Genomic DNA, 21505 nt, shown 5'->3' on the forward strand with positions numbered 1-21505 from the left:
TCGTCCCCTGGAGAGAACAACATGGACGGCAATGGAGGCCCCCCCCCCCTTTTACACTGATTGGCTTATCCAAAGCAAACACAGACCAATGAACGTTGGAATCTGCTGGTAACCGGCAGCCAATTGGTCGGTTGGGATTTCAATCTCTGTCTTGGCGGGAAGTTCTCAATTCAAATGCTGCACTTTGGCTGAGTTAATGGCAGGTGGTTATTATTAATTTGCCAGCCAAAGTGGTTTCTAGGGCTGAACCATGCCAGATAATACAGACCTACTAGGTGTGCCGAAGCAACTATTTGTTACAAAATCATGGGGAAACGCACTTTGAAAATCTATCGTCGTCCTCCCTGAAAATTGACTCCAAAGGCTAATACTTCAGCTAATCAGCAATTTCACAAAGTTTGTAATCAGCTTAAAAATATTAATGCAAATTGTGCCATGAATTGGTGGATAGTCCATTTAGGATTGGAATGAAGAGAAACTTCTTGAGGTTGATGAATCATTGTGATTTGTGTTTTAGAGAAATAAACGAATGTGGGATTAGGGCAGAAAAATAGTCTGGGATAGATAAATGCAGTGGATGAATTCCTGGAATATACATGATTATGTATAATTTATGTAATTTGTGTTTGTAATATACAGCACTGCTGCAGCAAAAAGCTAATTTTCATACCCTGGGGATATATGGCCATGACAATAAACTTGAGATGGATCTCTGGATCGAAATGTTGGCTATTGTAGATCCAGTTCTGTGCAACGAGAAAGGTTTAGTTTAAAAAAACTTTATTGTAGAGGCCCCTAGGAAAGTGAATATGTTAGAATTTTAAATATGAAAGCAATATAGTTCAATCTGGTCAGAGTTTCCAATCTAAACAAAAGTGGTATATTACAGAATTATGTCAGAGTATGACAGTGGATAGCAAATGGCTAGCCTTTAAAGAAATGATTTGTAACAAATGCATATTCATATAAAGTACATAAACAATAGGAAAAATGTTCCAAGAATGGATTACATGAGAAATTAAACATACAAGGTTGATAAAGATGCCAGCAGAAGCAATAAACCTCAGGAATGTTTTAGAATTCAGCAAAGGATGATCAAAAAGTTAATAAAGAGATAAATAGAATAACAAGTAAACTAGTAAGGAACATTAAAACTGATTAGAAAAGCTTCTATTGGCATGTAAAAGCGTAGGGTGGGTCAATGTGGGTCCCTTACAGACTGGTGAATTTAAAATTTTGGGAGTGGGGGGGGGGGGGGGGAGGGTGGAGAAAGGGAAGGAAGGAAAAGAGAAGGGAAATAGCAGAGGAATTCACAAAGACAAAAATCTTTCCAGAAATACTGAAGAACCGTCTTGTGGAACAGAAATTAATTACTATTAGTAAATAAATTTCATTACACAGGTTAATGCACCTGAAAACTGAAATCCCAAGAGCCAGATGAAATACATCCAAGTTTTGAAAAAGGTGACAATGGAGATAATAAATGCTGTGGTTATGATATTATCAACATTCCATGGATATCACTTTCTGCAGATTGGATAGTAGTTAATGATTCCATTATTTAAAAGAGAGCCAAAGAAATCAAGTAACTACTAACTTGTTAACATGACATCTATAGTTGGGGAAAATATTGGATTCTTATAGAGAATATCAAAACACTTAGAAAATGATTGAATAGAGATAACATGGGATTACGAAAGGGAAATCATGTTGGCTAATCTATTGGCGTTCTGAGGATGTATCTAATAGAAGAGGAACCTCCAGTGGATATATTGAATTTTCAGAAGACTTCCATTAAGGTCTCTCACAGTGGTTGCTGAACAAGGTTGAAGTATAGAATTCGGGGTAATATACCATTTGTGGATTGAGAGCTGTTTAACAAACAGTAGACAGTAGAGATAAACTGGTCCCTGCAGACTAGGATTAGTGGCAGGCCATGGATATCGGTGCTTGAGCATCAACTATTCAAAATCTATATTGATAATATGGCTGAGCAGACTAAATGTAACATTTCCAGGGGGAATAAAGTGGAAGATAGGCTTCAAGGGGATACAGACAAGTTGAATGAGCAATAGCATGCAAAACTGAGTACAATGTCAAAAATGAGGTTGTCTACTTCGGTAGGTGAAAATTTGTTTTTAAAAAGAGATTGGGAAATGTTGACATTCAAAGTGATCTTGGAGGTCCTGTAGTAAATCACAGAATGCAAACGTGCACATATAACAAGCATTTGGGAAAGCAAATTGTAGATTAGCCTTTATTGCAAGAGAATTTAAGGGCAGGGACACCTTACAAGAATTATATACGGCCTTTCGGTCTCCTGACCAAAAGGACGATGGCCTTGCTATGGACGGAGTGCATTTAGTGTTCACTATACTGGTACCTGGGATGGCAAGTCTGCTATAAGAAATGATGGAGTAGGCCAGGTCTCTATTCCAAGGAGTTTAGAAGAATGAGAAGTGAAAAGTGACCTCAATAAGCCATGCAAAATACTTAAAGGGCTTGATAGTGTAGAAGCAGAAGGATGATTTCTCCTGGCTATGACTTCCAAAACTAAGGGTCACAGTCTTAAAATAAGGGGTAGGCCAAAAGGGTATTTCATCACTGAGAGGGTGGTGAATCTTTGGAACCCTCTCCGCATAGCGTTGTACAAACTTGGTTGATTGGATGCATTCATAGCACAGCCATAGATTTCCAAATATTAGAGGAATCAAGGGGTATGGGCACATGGGAGGAAAATAATGTTGAGGTAAGAGATCAGCTACGATCTTTTGAATGGCAGAGCAGGCTCGAGGGGTGGAATAGTCTACTCCTGTTCTTTCTTATGTTCTTATCTGTGCAATTAAAGCAAAAATTGGCTATCACATGTAGTCATTTATATTACTGTAATTTGCGTTTAGCTACCAACTTCCCTGCATTGCAATAATGATAAATCTTTATAGACACAATAATACTTCTGAAGTGTTCGGTAGTGCACTTGCAACTTTGCATAAGGTTTTATTTATTTGGAAAAATAACTGAATATTAGCTTGCACAGAGAAATCGAATATATGCAGCTTTTCAACAGGCTTTTGAATCTGAGCATTTGAAATCCAGCAGCATTTAAGAAAATGGATAGCAACCTGGTTAAAAAAAAGTAGGAAGTAACATTTCAAAAGGGAATGGTGCTTATACCAGTTTTCCTAATTTACACAAATGATATGAACTCAAGAATTCAATGTACCACTTCAATATTTGCAGGCAGCACCAAATTTGTAACTGTACAAGATACAAAGGTGACAAAATAGAAGACATTAATAAACTTATAGAATGTACGTAATTGTTAAATGAATTTCAATATTTTTAATTTCAAATGTGAGTATGTGCTTCACAGCAGGAAGAATAAAATTGTTATATACTATATGGATAATAAAATACAAAATAGCAAAGACATCTAGGGATACAGTTAGACAAATCACCAAAATTAGTGATGAAGGTAATAAAGGCCACAACAAAGTTCCAGCACTGAGGTTCATTTCTGCAGGCTAGGTTAAACTTGTATTAAACTCTGATTAAACTGTGTTCTGTGCAGAAAATTTTAAAAAGGGTGGATTTAGACTATTACTATAAAAGTCAAGGTTGTTACATAATCAATGTTTTTGTTTTGAAACATTAGTTTGTTCCATAGTTTTTTTTTAATCTGCTGATTGCTCATTCATTGCTATAGCTGCAAAAGAATTTTGACTCCTTTTCTAGGTGTAGCTAAATATCCATTTAAGTCTAACTATGCCACCTTCACCACTGTTTTAATATTTCAGATTTATCTATATTTTTCAGCATATACTTACAAAATCTAGGCATATTCATATTCTGAATGATCAATTTTATTCATTGTCAGAATGCACAAGAAATAATATAAAAGAAACAGTGCCCCCAAGCCTTCTCCACTATTCATATTTAATCCTGTGCCTCAACTCCATTTTTCCACCCAAATACATACTTGAGTTTAAAAAGTCAGTTGTAAATACAGTGACAGATTTTACTTTTATACCCATCAGGCATTTAAAAAGTATATGTACTTGCAATAGCACTGTACAATGAATACCATTGCACAACCTTTTAGCTTTAAATTTTATTCAAAAAGTTACTGTTTCATGACATAAATACAAATCAGAACAGTACAATGAACAACAAAATATGGAGGACAACAGGATAAGGTAAATATAAAACATTTCAGTTGGTTGAAAACATACAGTTTGAAGAACTGCCTTTACAACGAAATGCACTTTTTTTTTTAAAAGTAGAAAAGTCTGCTTTCACTTATTTTTAAAAATCATATATACAGTCCTCAGCAGTTTTTTTTAATGCAGTGGCATAAGGAACGCTAAAGGCAGTACTACCAAATATGAGCAATGTTTTTAAAGTGTGTAAAAGCAAACTATTCTTCAGAAGACAACCATTTATCCATGGCATTCTAATGAGCTAATAATAAAATCTGATGTAATTGCCAACTTTTTATTTTTGGCAAATAAAGCTGAATATTTGTCCAATTGAAATAAACTGAAGAGTTATGCAGCGGAGGGGGCTTGGGGGTTATGTACTGAAGCAGTTTAAGGCATGGAATGAATTAAAGAAAATAGCTTAACAGATGAAAGACAACCAGCGAGAAGTGTCATGTACATTGTTTTTTTTATTATAAGTTAACATCAACATAGAGTTGATAAAATAACCAGCTGCCAGAGTACTGCAGAACAATGTTGAAAAGCGTTCTATGAGTTATTAGGAACTTTCATTATAATTATGACAGAAAATTTACCATAAAAATTAAAAACATGAACCCAAATTTAAGGAATAACATAAATGGGTAATTTTCTTGATAACTAGTATCTTCAAACTAATTTACATTATTAAAACAAAATGTACTATGACCAGCTGTAGTTCATTTAACCTGAAGATTGCTTGCAAAGACAGATGTGAATAAAATATAAAATACAAATTTAAAAATTACTTAAGCATGAATATCCATGCTATTTTAGACGCTGTTAATTTTTATTATAATTTTTAAACCTCGTCCTTTTGTTTGGAATTTCAAAGTATGAAAAACTGAACAAGATTCGCAATTATAAAATCAGCACCAATCATATATATATTTTTATTTAAAATTTAGTTCCCTATTCCCAAACTTTATCAAGTCAAATAATTGTTTAGAGAAACTTTCAAACATACTACACCAAGCTCATTTAAATCAGAGACACAATACAGTGGCACTACTGGAAGGAATTTAACTTGCTTCCATAATTTTACAGTCTCTTAAAATATCAATTTATCAGGCAACAAACTGCCTCTTCAAAGCACTTAATCTAGGTGAACAGTGAACAACTCCAATAAGCATTCTCCTGAAAGGAGAAAATCTGTACAGTTTTAATAGTTTAACTGCAATAACCAAAATATTTCTTCTAAAACTACCTCTCATTTCATTCATAAAAATGACATTTCCTCAGAACATTGAGACTCCGAGGACCTAAAAGGAACAGAAACAATAGCTTTTGTCAAAAATAATTTTAAAAATACAACAAAGATGACAAAAAAATAGAACATTTCAGGGATACTCAGTAGGTTAAGCATCATCTGTGAAGAGAGAAACAGTTCTCATGTCAAGACAATGAACCTTCATCAGAACTAGAAAAACAATGAAGCAAGTGTGTTTTAAGTTGCAGAACAAAGAAAATATTGGTGATAGGGTGGAAATCAAGGAGGTCCAAATGATGACTAGTTTTAGTGCCAGAGGGGGAAATAAGTACCTGTTAATCTCACCTAATCTGTCTGAAGGACTGCAAATAGAGGGAGAAGAATCAAGACAGTAAAAAGAACATGCTGCAAAACACCACCGCACTGAATATCTAAAATAAGACAATGCTGGAAATACTCAGAAGATCAAATAGCATTATGGAGAAAAAACTGAGCAAATATTACAGGTGGAAGAAATGACATCAGAATTGACTGGTTCTGACACAAACAGGAAAATCTGGTTATTGAGTTACAACATGCCTGGAGAGAAGGTACTGGTCGTCAAGCCTACATCGGACTTTGATACAACAGTGTAGACTGAGGTTAGAGTGAAAACTCGTGGTCACTCTCACAAACTGAATGGAGGCATTCTGCAAAGTGGTATCCTACTCTGCATTTGGATTCTCCAATTAGGGGAGATCACATTGTGAGCAATACACTAACTTGGAGGAAGTGAATTGCTGCTTCCAGGCAAACATCTCCATTCAGTCTGCAAGAATGACCCTGAGCTGCCAGTAGCCCCTTACTTTAATTCAACGTTGAATTCCTCTTATGATCTTTATTCTAACAAAGCCCAACGTAAACTTAGAAAAGGGCACCTCATCATTGCTTGAGGGAGGCCCTATTGCAGCCCTTGGGACTCATTAGCAAATTCAACAATACTAGATGACTAATTTCCTCTCTGTGCCAAACTGGTGCAGGTTCTGCTGCAAGGTCATTCACAGATGCAGCCTGAGTATTTCCAGCAATTTTTAAAAAAAAGTTTCAGGTCTTCAGTTACTGCCGTTTTCCAGTATGTTTCCTTTCCTTTTTACCGCCTTTGTTCTATTACATTCCTCCATACAGATCGGCTACGATTGATAAACATTCATTTCCATTTTAGATGCCTTCAAAAGCAATTGCCACCCGAACACCTGAGGTCTCTGTGCTATCAGAGACATTCCCCTCATTCTCTCTGTGCCTCCTCTTCTCTGCATCTGAGACCATACTTGTTTTCTCACTTTGAGTTCTAACTGAGGTTCATTAACTCTGCTCTCCACAGAGGTGACCTTAGCTGCTTAGTATCCTTTGCATTTTCAGTTTTTATTTCTGATTTCCCACATTTGCAGTTTTTTGCTTGGAAAGTAACTTTAAAACAATCAAATTGTACCATTTGCACAGTAGTTTTGTGTTTAATGTGTTAATTGATTTTTATCTATTTACAATTTTTGGTATACGACATTCATGTCACCATAATGGGTTCAGTGAAATCTACTGAATATTTTGCATAATTCAAAACTAATTAAAAGAGGCCATATATTTAGTAGTCAGGATTGATTTCTTAATTATCTTCAAAGAAATTCAAATATTATAATTCCTCACTATGGATACTTCTATCAAAAAATCATTCCACAATATGTAACAATTAATTAAGTTACAAATGCCAATTTAAAAAATGCCACGAGCCCTCTGAGATGGGTCCTCTTGGAAGCTAACATTACCCTAGCACCCCATTTGCTCTATGCTAGGCATTTTACCCAATCACTTGCCTGAGGTCAGAAAATGAGATATCCCAACAATTCTTTACTCGAAAGCACTGTACTTGCAAACACAACTTGTAAACATAGCTTGCAAACAGCTCTAAAATTATGGTATCTTTACCCTAATACTCTGAAGACTAATTTAAAAAACATGTTACACAGATACTGACTGCATAATTAAAACAGTTCCATGGAAAATTGCCTAACAAATTTAATCTAATCTAGTTTAAATTAGTGCACTCTTTTGCCATTAGAGAAGTGAACAAGAACTACTATACAAAGTATTAATTAGGTTTTCCCATTGTATTGAGACTCACCGAGTCATCCATTATTGAGGCAGGATCAAAGAAATCTGGTTTTAATTCATTTCTTTCACGTCTATTCTTGGATGGTGGCTAGAAAGAAAGAATTCGCAATGAGAATCTACTTAAATCATAAAAGTAACAAAATTTTTTTTCCTTATCTTATTACCAGATCAATGTCGATGGTGTCAAAATCCATGCCTTCATTGAGATCTTCAATACGACCCTCAGATGACATCATCACATCTTCAACAATTGGTTCTTCATCATCCTCCATCAATCCTGTGCCACGGCGACTAGGGAGAAAAGAACATCTGTAAATTTTCTAACGATTAAGCTGGCCTTGCATCATTTCCCATTATCCTCACCCACGTTCAGGGATGGTCTGGATAAACAGGCAACTGGGATATTTAATATACGTAAGTAGCTTTAAGAATAGATCAGAATGAAACAATACACTTTCGACCAACAGGAATTTATCATTTACTACAGGTGGACAGAAATACTCATACTTCAATTTTTTTCCTCCAAATATATTTACAATTTTGCCTCTTCCAGGTTGCTCCAGTCTCTTTAAGAGCCTTTGTTTCAATTTTTCACATTAAAACATTTGTCAAAAACAGAAAATTCTGGAAACACTTAGCAGGTCAGGTGGCATTAGTGGAGTGCAAAACAGAACTAATATTTCAGGTCAATACATAAGTCTGCTATGAAAATTCATTGACACAATGTCTCTCTTTCTCCACAGATGTTGCCTGATTTGCTGATTATTACTGGCATTTTCTGTTATCTTTTTTAAAAAAATTGCTAGCATTGACCAATATTTATCTGGAAGTATTTGTGGCTTTTCCAGAACTGCAGGTTTTGGAACTGGTTTGCCGACCTAGAGGTAGTGGAGGTGTTGAGAGAGGATGGCAAGGTAGACCCGCATATCATCAGGGAGCAAGAGAATTTTGGAATTATGGTTTTATGATGTAGTAACTTCACCCTGCATATAAATAAAAAACGGGAGGAATCATGGTGCAAGACTGAGAAGAGCAACCATACTGGGAGATTCTCGGGCCATGACATGGTGCATTAAGAGTGAAATGAGCTTAGATCAACAGTAGAAGGGCACTGAAGATGGTATCATAGCCTATCTCATGGGCTGCAGAATGGCAGAAAAAGACAATTAAGATCAATCACAGCTCTTAATTGTGACTTGAGTTAGTGCTATGAAGGGCCACAAATGTGATTGGAGGTTAAATGGTGCAGCTGCCAGAAAGATTTGGAAAGCTGTTTAAGGACTTGAGAGGAAAGGAGTACAGGAGATGGATCAATTGTTTGGAAGATCAGGAAAGGTAATAGTAGATCTTTTTAAGCACAGGTTCTTAGTGGCCGATTTGAAAGACATGGAGAAGATGGGAGATGGTACTCAAGTACAATGGTATGAGACTATTCATAGCCCAAAAGGTGCATGCCAGCTCCCAGCAGAGCAATCCTATTCCCACTCTATTCCCCCCTAATCTTGTTACTTGGATGCCCATCAACTCTCCTGATTCTTTTGCCACAACTACATTAAGGGGTAAATTTTATTAACCCGCCACCACATTTTTGGGATGCAGGAGATAACCAGAGCACCTGGTGGTAACCCTCGCACAGACAGCACCCGAGATCAAGATTGAATCTCGGTCCTTAAAGCTGAGGCAACAGAGCAAATTGCTGTGCTACCATGCCATCCAGTATAGTATGGATGTCGGAAAGGGAAGTTGGGTCATCACTAGTTCAGTTGGAACAAGCATTAGATGGAGTTTCAATTAAAAAAAAGCAGAGAGTATGTACAAGAGGTGATGGGATAGGAATTGCATGAAGAAGAAAATGTTGGATTGGGGCAAGGGTATGCTTGGATTGGAAGATATAAAAGAGAGGCATGTAATGAAGAAGCCCTTAAAAACTTGCACTTGGAGAAGCTTTAAGGAGAGAGTTGGTAGTAGAGGTGAAAAACAAAAGGGTTGTCTTAACATTTCAGCCTAATCTTGGAATTTTGGCAGAGGAAAGCAACCAGATTTAATGATGAATGGTTTAATCAGCTATAGACTGCTTGCATTCAGATATAGAGAAATAACATTAAAAACTCAAGTAAAATGTTAAATATTACAAGAATAAAATCATAATAAATCTAAATAGAAAGCATGATTAAGTGTGCATACTATTAAGAAAATAACATGAACATGAATAGGACAGTCATTACTAATTTTGCTTAATGAATTTTCATGCAAAATTTTATTTAAAAATTGTTTAAAAGACTCACATAGCATGTTGCAGGTTAGATCTTAATTTAACATAATTCATTGCCGCTCGCTCTTGTTGCCGTGCTTCCTCTTGTTGCCTCTGGGCAATCAACCAGGACATCTGACTACTGGAGAAAAGCAAAAGAGATATCAAACTGATTTTGAATTCTCAATTTGTTTCATTATCTTCATGATCTAACTGCATGTTTTTCTACACCAAGAACATGAAACATCTTAAGCAACATTTATGTCGTTCAATTTTCTTTTGGAGACTTGATGGAAAAAAATTTCAAGTACTTATCAATTGAGAAAATCAATCTAAAAATTTGACTACATTATGTTCAGCACCATTTGCAACTCTCAGATAAAGGCGCATTCCACATCCAAATGCAGCAAGATCTGGACAATATCCAGTCCTGGTGGCAAGTAATATTCATGCCACTCAAGTGCCAGGCAATGACAATATACAACAAGAGAAAATGCAGCTGTAACCCCAACATTCAATGGCATACTGTCACCAAATCCCCCACTATCAATATCCTGGGAGTTACCATTGAACAGAAACTGAAATGGAGTAGACATAAACACAATGAGGCAACAAGAGCAGTTCAGTGGCTAGGAATCCTGTGGAGAGCAACTCACTTCCTAACTTCCCAAAGCATGTGCACCATCCACAAGGCTCAAGTCAGGGGTGTGATGAAATACTCTCCAATTGCCTGGATGAGTGCATCTTCAACAACATTCAAGAAGCTTGACACCATACTGGACATAGCAGCCCACTTGGCAGACACCTCATTCACAACCATTCACTCACTCCACAACTGACGCACAGGAGCAGCAGTTTGTACCATCTGCAGGATGCACTGCAGCAACTCACCAAGACTCCAATGACAGCTCCTTCCAAACTCAGAACCTCTACCAGATAGAAGGACAACATAAGAAATAGGAGCAGGAGTAGGCCATCTGGCCCTTCGAGCCTGCTTTGCCATTCAATAAGTTCATGGCCGTGGACTCAGCTCCACCGACCTGCCTTTTCCCCATAAACCTTAATTCCCCGACAATGCAAAAATCTTGTGTCTTAAATATATTTAATAAAGTAGCCTCTACTGCTTCCCTGAGCAGAGAATTCCGCAGATTCACCACTCTCTGTGAAAAGCAGTTTCTCCTCATCTCTGTCCTAAATCTATTCCCCCGAATCTTGAGGCTATGTCCCCTGGTTCTAGTCTCACCTACCAGTGGAGACAACTTTCCTGCCTCTATCTTATTTATCCCCTTCATAATTTTATATGTTTCTATAAGACCCCCTTTCATTCTTTTGAATTCCAGCGAGTATAGTCCCGGGCAACGCAATCTCTCGTCACTGGCTAACCCCCTCATTTCCAGGATCAACCTGGTGAACCTCCTCTGCACTGCCTCCAAAGCCAGGACATCTTACCTCATGTAAGGAGACCAGAACTGCCAGCAGTACTCCAGGTGCGGCCTCACCAGTACCCTGTACACTTGCAGCATAACCTCCCTGCTCTTAAATTTAATCCCTCTAGCAATGAAGGCCAACATTCCATTTGCCTTCTTGATAAATTGTTGCACCTGCAAAACAACCTTATGTAATTCATGCACAAGCACTCCCAAGTCCTTCTACACAACAACATGCTGCAATCTTTCACCATTTAAATAATAATCTAATCTTCTATTTTTCCTCTATCTGCCAGACCCTTGCCCACTCACTTAACCTATCTATATCTCTCTGCAGACTCTCTGCATCCTCTGCACAACTTACTTTTCCACTCAATTTAGTGTCATCAGCAAAGTTAGTATGCTACATTTGGTCCCCCCCTTCCTAATCGTTAATGTATATTGTGAACAGCTGCAGGCCCAGCACCGACCCCTGCGGCACCCCACTCTCCACTGATTGCCAACCACAGCAACACCCATTTATCCCAACTCTCTGCCTTCTATTGGTTAACCAATCCTCTATCCATGCTAATACATTACCCCCAACTCCGTGCATCCATATCTTATGGATGTCTTTTATGCAGCACCTTATTGAACGCCTTCTGGAAATCCAAGTATGCAACATCCACCTGTTCCCCTCTATCCACTGCGCTCATTATATCCTCAAAGAACTCCGGTAAGTTTGTCAAACAGAACCTGCCCTTCCTGAATTCATGCTGTGTCTGCCTGATGGAACCACTTCTATCCATACGTCTCGCTATTTCTTCCTTAATGATAGTGTCAAACATTTTCCCGACTACAGACGTTAAGCTAACTGGCCTCCAGTTACCTGCCTTTGGCCTACATCCTTTTTTAAACAGTGGCGTGACATTTGCTGTCTTCCAATCCACCGGGACCTGCCCAGGGTCCAGAGAGTTTTGGTAAATTATCACAAACACATCTACTATAACTTCCGCCATTTCTTTTGTTACCCTGGGATGCATCCCATCAGAGCCAGGGGATTTGTCTATCTTTAGGCTCACTAGTTTGCTCATCACTATGTTTTCAGTGACAATGATTATATCAAGATCCTCACCCCCATTGCATCCATAACCTCTCTCTTTGGCATGTTAAATATGTCATCCACCGTGAAGACAGACACAAAATAGTCATTCAAGGCCTCAGCCATTTTCACATTACCCGATATTAATTCCCCCCACCCCCCCTTCTCATCTTCCAAGGGACCTACATTCACTTTGGCCACCCTTTTCTGCTTTATGTAATTATAGAAACTTTTACTCTTTTTATATTTTGTGCTAGTTTACTTTCATAATCTATCTTCCCTTTCCTTATTGCTTGGTGTTTCTCTGTTGTTTTTTTAAGTTTTCCCAAACTTCCAGTTTCCCACTACTCTTGGCGACTTTGTATGCATGAGCTTTTAGTCTCATGCCTTCTTTTATTTCCTTAGTTATCCAAGGCTGGCCCTCCCCAACTTTACTGTCCTTGCTTTTAACTGGAATATACTTTTGTTGAGCACTGTGAAAAATCTGTCTGCAAGTCTTCCACTGTTCCTCAATGGCAACAAAAGCATGCGAGTACGACCACTTGAAAGTTGCCCTCTAAGCCACACACCATCTTTTGGAAGTATATCACCGTTCCTTCACTTCACTAGGCCAAAATCCTGGAGCATTCTCCCTAACAACCCACACATCAAGGACTGCAGCAGTTCAAGGTGGCATATCACCACCAGCTTCTCAAGGGCAATTAGGAAGAGACAACTGAATGCTGGTTCAGCCTGCAGAGCCCACATCCCTCGAATGAATAAAAGCAACACTCCTTCTAAGCTGTTAATAATTTTTAAATGGTTAAATATGATTCAGCATTACTTTAAGAATGTTACAGATAGGGTTTGGAGGAGTGGAGCGGGGTGAATTCTCTTTGGCTACCTTAGGTTAAGTTCAGGGCTTCACCCAAAATGCCAGTTTACTCTGCATTTAGCGTAGGATAAAATGCCGATAATTTGAAGCTTCTATTAAGAATGCCTGTCCAGAGGATCATTAAGCTATTGACGCCACTTAAATTGCTTGCAACAGCTCATTCACATACAAGGATTCCCTAGTTCCTCTGAACACGAACACTTTTAATCTATCATTTCAAAAATACTCCACCTATTGTTTTCTACAAAAGTGAATGACCTCGTGTTTTTCCATATTATATTCCATATACCATGTCCCTTCCCATTTACTTAACTGATCTATGTCCTCCAGATCATCTCTGCAACCTCTTACAATTCACACTGCCAACTAGCCATGTACCACCAAGGAAAGAAAAGAGAAAAGGAAAAAGGAAAGGGAAAGGTAATAAATATACTGAGGTGGAAGAATCCAATACAAACATATTAAAATTAAGAATTAGACCACTTAAGAGGAATCAAGAAACATTTTTTTTAAAAACTAGGTGCAGTGGAAACCCATAACATTCAAAGTCTATGGATGTTAGGCCAATTGAAATTTTCAAGAACAAAATGGGGTTAGAGTGTCAAGTAACATGAAGCGACAATAAGTAAGTGATATTGATATAGTGGTCAGCCACGACCTAAATGAATAGTGAAACATGCTCAAAAAATTGACTGCCTATTCCCTTTTAACAATTATTTTTGAAACAGAGAGAAAAAGAAAAATGCAGCGAGTAAATAAAAACAATATATATGAAAGAGAGACAGACAGACTGAAGTGTTTGATTTCAGAGTGAGGAAATGGAACATTTTCATCTCAATATCATGTACTCTTATGTACAATTAAGGTACATCACCTCCAGTGTCTCTAAGCCACACAGGAAAGACAAGCTCCTGCTCCACATCACTACTGTTGCACTACAAGTTTCCTTTTCCCAATGAGTCACATAGAAAGCTTAAAGAAATAGATTACCAATTTAGTACCATCTAGTTCTGAATTAAGGGTAATGAAACCCATGTCCATTAGGTATAAATCTGATTTTATGTTCACTGCTGCATATCAGCCATTTATCTAGGTTTGATCCTTACACACCATGAGTTGATTTCAGCCACAAAATCATCGGGATGTGAATGCAAAATACAACTGTCTTCAAGGCAAATTTAAAATGGTACATAAATTAGAATTTGCTTTTCATCCTTTGGCCATTTTCGGACATATCTTACAACTGCTTGATCAAGAGCATCAACAGGAAAAGATACATTTAATAGCCCAGAAAAAATTGCAAGTGATGGGCTCACAAAGAGCTGGGTGGAGAGTGATGAAAAGCTAACAACAATTTCACTGGCTTTCTTAAGCCAGCTCTTCTTAATACACCAAAAATTAAACTGCCTTTCAACAGATGACAACTTAAAATATATCGAAGGATTGTACACAGATGAATGAAGATCAATTTTAATATTGAGATTTAAAAGTCGAAGAAATCAATGCATGACCACAGGATTTCATTACAAATATAAACAAGTAATTAATGAGTTTAAAGCATTTTTACATAATGAAACCACATACTTGTAGTCCACAGGAGGCTGATGATGTTGTGGCATCTGGTATACCCCCATGTAACTTTCCTCTTCAGGCCGCAGCCTCTTTGGCTCTCTCATAACAGTGGATGTCAACTGTGGGGTTTGCGTCATAAGTGGCGATTGCAAACTCTGTTCTCTGCTGATCCATGATCCATCATTGCTTTCATCTGCTATGGCATTTGTACAGAATGCATGTTATAATCCTAACATAATCACAAAACTTTTTTTCTACTGAATCAATGGTAATGAAAAAGACATCCCCTATTCTTTCAGGATCCATGCCTGTACACTCCCTTCCAAATGATGGATATTAAGCAGATGAAAATCCATTATCAGTTGATGTTGCTGTAAAATCAGTTGTTAAGAGCCGCACAAGACTGAACTCTTTAATTTTCTTTGGAGGAAGCATAGCCGATCTAAACAATCTCGCTAATATTGAGAGATTGATATTTGTATCATCATGAGGTCCTGAATCACATTTGTGATCATTAGACAGTTCAGCGTGGAGTCAATCCTAGGTTAAAAAAATCCTCCAAACTAAGAGCATATTACAATAAAAAGACTGTTTAACAAATGAACTATACTCTTCTTTCAGGTTTGGCACCATCAAGAAATGGATTATGGTTGACTACATAACCATATCAATGGAAAAACCTGAACAGGAAGCAGATGAAATGAATAAATTAAAGGAAGCTTGATAGCTATGATGATAAGAAATACAAATCTTATAAGAACACATCTTATTTTATTCCCCCAACATTGAGAAAATAAGAGTGTACACTATATTGGGCTGTCCACAACTAGCATCATAATTATTTTTTACTGGGAGCCTCAAACATATATCTTAGTTTGCCAGTTATGTTGAAGATAGCAACTTTTCAGATTCAGGATTCTGACTAAAGTTATTAAAAATTCTCAAGAGAAGCAGCGGAACATTTTCCTTCAGAACATGGGTTGGAAGATGGGAATAATGAAGAAAAGAAATGAAATGGTCATAGGTGATTCCATCTTTTGCTGGACAGACAGATGTTTCTACAACTGCATCAGCCCTGCATAGTGTTTTGCCTCTCTGGGGCTGGGTAGAATCAATTGATGAGAGGATGCTGGGAATGAACCATTAACATTATGCATCAGCATCAACGACCTAGGACAAAGAGACGTGGTCCTAAATGTAGTTTTGAGTAAGGAGAGAATCAAAAGGCAATAATCTCCAAAATAATCCCTGAGACATGACCGAGTGAGTATGGAAAATGGGAGGATAGTAGAGATGGAAGAAGGACTTTAGATTCCAGGGACAGTTATGGAGAAGGTGAGGCCAGTGCTGATGTGATGGACTGGACTTCAATGGAGCCGTGGCCAATGTCTTTATGGGGTGATGAACTAGTGATATTGGGAAGAATTTGGGAAGAATTTTCATATCTTTGACACGGAAGAAATGCACATCTGCACCATTGAAGTTTTGATATTCCTCGCAAGGATAAAACAAGGGTGAGCACACATGGAGAACTGGGTGGACGAGTGAACAAAGGAGGTGACGATAAATGTTGGTATCCTGAAAGTAACTGGCAATAAAGGGAACATCAACTATATCCTGCTAGAGATGTTGAAGTATGAAATAAGCAAATAACAGCAATTCTCAATTTGTATAAAATGTTTTCAGAAGCCCAATGCAATGCTTTACTATGCATTCCAAAACAAATTGACTTTGCAGTTGAAGTCCAAGGCAAAAAGCTTTTTTTATATTTGATACCATTTCCTCCCCTCACTGTGAGAAACCTGTTTTTCTTTGCACCAATCATGTTCCCTCTTTAAAGATAAAACTGCTTTGCAAAGCACATGTTGCAATTTGAAACAAGTCAATAGCAACCACTTCACCTGGGTGCTTCTTAGTCTTATTTGCCTTACCACAAACCTCTGTTTTAGATTAAACCACTGCATCAGCATTTTCATCATTGTTACATGAAATAGCTTTTTTAAAAAAAGATTGTTAATAAATTCTAATAATGAAGTTCAAGCAGACAAATGTGGGCTTGAGTTTTCTGATAGTTTCCAAATTGGGTTTTTGAAAAGGAAGCCAACTCTTAATGGTTTTATTAAAATTAATACAAAAAATACAGTAAATGTATAACAGAAAACATTGAAAAGGCTGCTTTGAAATAGGTGATAGGAGAATAATAGATAAATGAGGAATAATAGTAGTAGTACTAGTATTAATGGTAGTAGCAGTAGTAATAATTATTAAAGGAAAGTAGATACTAAGTATTTCCTACATAGCTTTAATCTATGTAGGAAATAAGATATACGTTTTAAGCTGACTATGTAGGAAATAAGATATACGTTTTAAGCTGACTAAAGATGGGGAAGAAGTGGAACAAGATAGTTCAATGAAGACAGATCTATAAGTCTCAGCCAAAAACAATGCTGCTGAGGAAAGCATGTTGTGCAGTAGGCCACAGTTGAAACAGCAAATACAAATGTTACAGGTATTGCTTGTAAAGGTTGCACGTGGAAGCACGGATGATTTCATTGAAATATTTGTAAAAGCATTGGTTAGGTTTCAAATGAGCTGGGAAGCAGCTGAAGTTTAGTAAGATGACTGATGCATTGTCAGATGGAATGCATGTTGCCAATTGTGAAATTTACTTCAGGTGTACACAAAAACTTTGGTTAGTCAAGAGGTGAAAAAAGTATGCAGTGGTTGAACTGCAACAGGGTAGGGGGAGGACAAGGCAGGTTAATAGGCAATGAGGTTGTATGAAATAAAAGAAGACTCTCTTGGTGGTAGATACTGAATTTTATCTCATGGTCAAACAGTTGATTGTGGACTATATATTTTGCTTTAATTGTTAACTATGTAACCTGCTCTGGCCCTACATTCCTTAGAGCACTGCACCACCCCAATTCCAGTCTACACATAACTAGTTTCCTCCATCTTTCTTTGTAGTCTATTATGAACAGGTTGACAGATTCACTGTTGAGCTTATGTGCCAAGAGAGTATTTTCTTGGAGTCCAAAAAAAACTGGAAGGGGAGCTTGGATAGTTGATTTCAGCTTTAATTATCCCTTGCTTTCCACTTGTGCCAGATACTGCTGACCAAGATGACTTAAGGCAAGTTACTGGTCCAGAAAACAAAACATATGTCAACATCAGATTGAATCCACATGCAGGCATAATCACAGATACAGGGCACAAGGTGGGCTTCACAAGTCATATTACTGGAAAACTTTACTAATCCTATGCTGGCTTGAGCCAGTGGTGAGAGGGACTGCAGCAAATCAAACTGAGCCCCAAGGTTTCACTCCTTCTGGGGGGCAGGCACGATAGTGTAGCGGTTAGCGTAACACTATTACAGCGCCAGCGACCCGGGTTCAATTTCTGCCACTGTCTGAAAGGAGTTTGTACATTCTCCCAGTGTCTGCATGGGTTTCCTCCGGGTGCTCCTGTTTCCTCCCACATTCCAAAGACATACGGATTAGGAAGTAGAGGGCATGCTATGTTGGCGCTGGAAGTGTGGCGACACTTGCGGGCTACCCCCAGAACACTCTATGCAAAAAGATGCATTTCACTGTGTATTTCGATGTACATGTGACTGATAAAGATATCTTATCATCTACCCTCCAGCCCAGGAGAGCTTGGATCTTCACTGCATGAGCTCTTCACCTAGTACATCTTCTTCCTCCCTTTCCCATCTCTCTCTTCCTCTTTCTACAGCACTTCACTGCTTCCCCACCCCATTCCCTCAGAAGTCACATTTCTTTTGCAGTAGCTTGCTGTGAACTAAATGGCTACCATGAAGATATGCCTGGAAACAGCATTTGAAAAAAAAAAGGCACATTTTGCAGATTTCATGCAAGTGTTATCTGATTTTCATGTGCATTAGATTAAGCCACTGTTCACTTCCCACCTGTTTATTTCCTAGTACTTCAGTTACTTAGGGTGTTGCTGTCAAAACTACGACTATGATGATGTTCACTTTGTAAAGATATCACCTCCCCCTCCCATATCTGGGCATAAGGCTGCTCTGGTACAACCTCAGTTTCAGGTTTTTGAGAGAAGGAGATGTGGGTATCAACTGTAGGTGACCCCTGTGTTACAGGGGGTAGGGTTGAGTTGGGGGTTGCATTCCTAGAGAACAGTCTATATCACGATTTTCCATAAAGCAAGCCACATCATCTGCACGTACATCAAGAAACACGAATTGAAAAAATAATTGTATTTATTTACTTTTTCCCCTACATAAATTCTGAGCGAGTGAATTTTGTTCCCTATCTCAAATTTTTCGGTAGTGGTCTGTGAATTTTCTAAGGGTGAATTTGCATTACCCGACCAGCCATAACACAAGGGTCGCCTGTAATGCCAACCTAATGACACAACTAATACGAATTTGGAGGAGCCCATTGAAGCAGTCCTTGAAACAAATCAACTCAAACATCACAACGGCAAGGAAGGGAAACTTTGAAGTATTATACCCATCTGATTACAGAAAAATACTTCAAAGGCACAATGGAAGAGCAGGGTCACTGGCTTATGGAGTTTGCAATGTAACACCTGCTCCATCCATCATGGAGACAATAGAGAGAACATTTAACTGCGATTTTCATTTTAAGCTGTTATTTTTTAAAAAGCTAACATGCACAATTAACATGTTAATTTGCTGTAATGTTAATTGCATATGATGAAACAGATGAATTGATAACCCTGGCTTGATTAAAGTACAGAGTCTTGCTAATAAATTACCTTCAGGTAATTTTCGTTTTCCTGTCGCTGGTTTTGTTTTCTTGCTTCTCACAGAGGAACCTTTGCTGCTGATTCCGCTGACAACAGACATTGTATCATCATCACCAGTCAATAAGGAGTTTCTGTAAGATATCAGAGGAAGCCACACATCTTCCCTGTGCAACGTTATTTGTTCACTCATAAACTTTTCCAAGTAAAGGTAGCTGAAATCAGAAAAATTCATATTGCACTCAATTTTATAGCATGTTATTCAGCTGTGCACTGTTTAAAAACATTTAGCTACTGTACTTACAGTGTTCTCTTGTCCTGTCTGAGAAGCTTAGAAGAGAACTCACTCAGGATATCCAGGAAAGCTAAATTCACAGCAGGATAACCTTCTCCATTTACATTGGGCTCCTTGAAGGCAAAGTCAATGCCATCTCTGCAAATTCAATGTCAAACAGTTCTAAGTAGAAAATAACCATGGCATTCTCAGAGTATCATATACTTAATACATGGTACAGAAAGCAAATGTAATAAAAGGTTAACTAATGTGCTCTAAGGACTGAACGATGTCCCACATTTGAGCTAACATGCTTAACCTTGGCTGTAAATAAACATTACAACAAAATTTGAACAATTATCTTGATAATAAATTTGAGATTTAAATAGCACTCGCAGGTTGTGAAGAAAGGTTAGCAACCTGAAACAATGATTGTGAAATTAAAGTGAAGGGTCTCCTGCCTGAAATATAACTGTTTCTCTCTCCAGAGATGTCACCTGATCTGGTGAGTATAGCATTTTTTGTTTTCTTTCATTTAGAAATGTGCAGTCATGTGCTGATTTGTACCAATCTTTGTTCATCCATCACTCCTGGACTCCCTATATTTGCCTGGAAATTCTACTTTACAATGTTGTACTTATTCACAATACAACTGAAAATTGATTCTTCCATTTCTGAGGAACAGCAACAACTATCTCTGGGTCACAGAAATCATAAAAAGGTTCTTCTACCAGGTCCCCAATTTCTCACACCACCATCTAACCCAGTCACATGACAACTATGGCTGGCCTCTTTAACCTGGCCTTTGCAGACAAAGATGCGGAGCAGACCTTTAATATAAATATATGTAATACCTTGGTTGCAAGTGAATTTTGACGTGATAGGCCAAGACCTAAATGATTTTTTTCCTGTCACACTTATACCACTCGAGCACATCCTTTCAGGTGCAATAAGGTCTCTGTGGAGCTTGGTATAAATTAGTCTGTTAATATGTTTTATGCAAGATTTTTAATATAGTAATAATACAAAAACCAAGATGTTGTTTTCAAAAAGCTGAAGTTTCCTTGTCTTCATGAATTTTGATCTTAATTTCACCATTCACTCCAGAAACTATGCTCTCAAGAAAGGAAATGGAATTTTAATCACAAGAAAAACTTACTTGTGTAGCATTGCTACAGCTTCTCTGGTTTTTAGCTGATCCAAACCAAATGTTAGTGAGAAACGGCGGGCAAGTTCCTTAACACCACTAAAACCGGGACTTGTTCGATCAAAATTAAGTCCAATATCCTGATCCAATTCACTAAACAACTGTAAATAATTTTAAAAAAAATCATTGGAAAAAGCAGTACTTTTCAAAGGAACATTACAAAGATTCTCAAAAGATGTGTATTATATTGAAAAAAAGATGATCATTACAAATTCTGTTCCTGAACAAAGTTAAATAATTCATTGTTCTCTATTAACATTTTGCCCAACTTATTCCCCACACTTTGCTTGGACTGGCTAGAATAGTGCATATAAAATGTAATCCATAAACTTTGATGTTTTTGAACAGTCCTAAAATGAAATGCAAACATGAATGAGATTCTGAAATCGCTCTTTGGCTAAAAACATGAAACATTCATCCAAATATGTAACACAAAGCAGGAAAATGTAAATACACATGTAACATATAAACACA

General features: G+C 37.6%; 1 protein-coding gene across 6 annotated transcripts in view; it reads right to left on the reverse strand.

Moving 5' to 3' along the window:
• Positions 1–4651: 4651 nt before the first annotated feature.
• stag2b (stromal antigen 2b) overlaps positions 4652–21505 on the reverse strand; it is a 122240-nt gene continuing 105386 nt past the window's right edge. For 5 of the 6 annotated variants that reach the window (XM_052020927.1, XM_052020925.1, XM_052020921.1 and 2 more), the window contains 8 exons: positions 20984–21132; positions 19855–19983; positions 19563–19765; positions 14811–14994; positions 9879–9986; positions 7758–7884; positions 7604–7681; positions 4652–5500 (listed from right to left, as the gene is read on the reverse strand). In XM_052020927.1, the coding sequence (XP_051876887.1) occupies positions 5477–5500; positions 7604–7681; positions 7758–7884; positions 9879–9986; positions 14811–14994; positions 19563–19765; positions 19855–19983; positions 20984–21132 (1002 nt within the window). In that variant the 3' untranslated portion in view covers positions 4652–5476. The remainder of the gene's footprint in view (positions 5501–7603; positions 7682–7757; positions 7885–9878; positions 9987–14810; positions 14995–19562; positions 19766–19854; positions 19984–20983; positions 21133–21505) is intronic. The other variant, XM_052020924.1, reaches the window with a different exon arrangement.

Source organism: Pristis pectinata, chromosome 8 (assembly GCF_009764475.1).
Source record: "Pristis pectinata isolate sPriPec2 chromosome 8, sPriPec2.1.pri, whole genome shotgun sequence".
In the NCBI taxonomy this organism is placed as follows: domain Eukaryota; kingdom Metazoa; phylum Chordata; class Chondrichthyes; order Rhinopristiformes; family Pristidae; genus Pristis; species Pristis pectinata.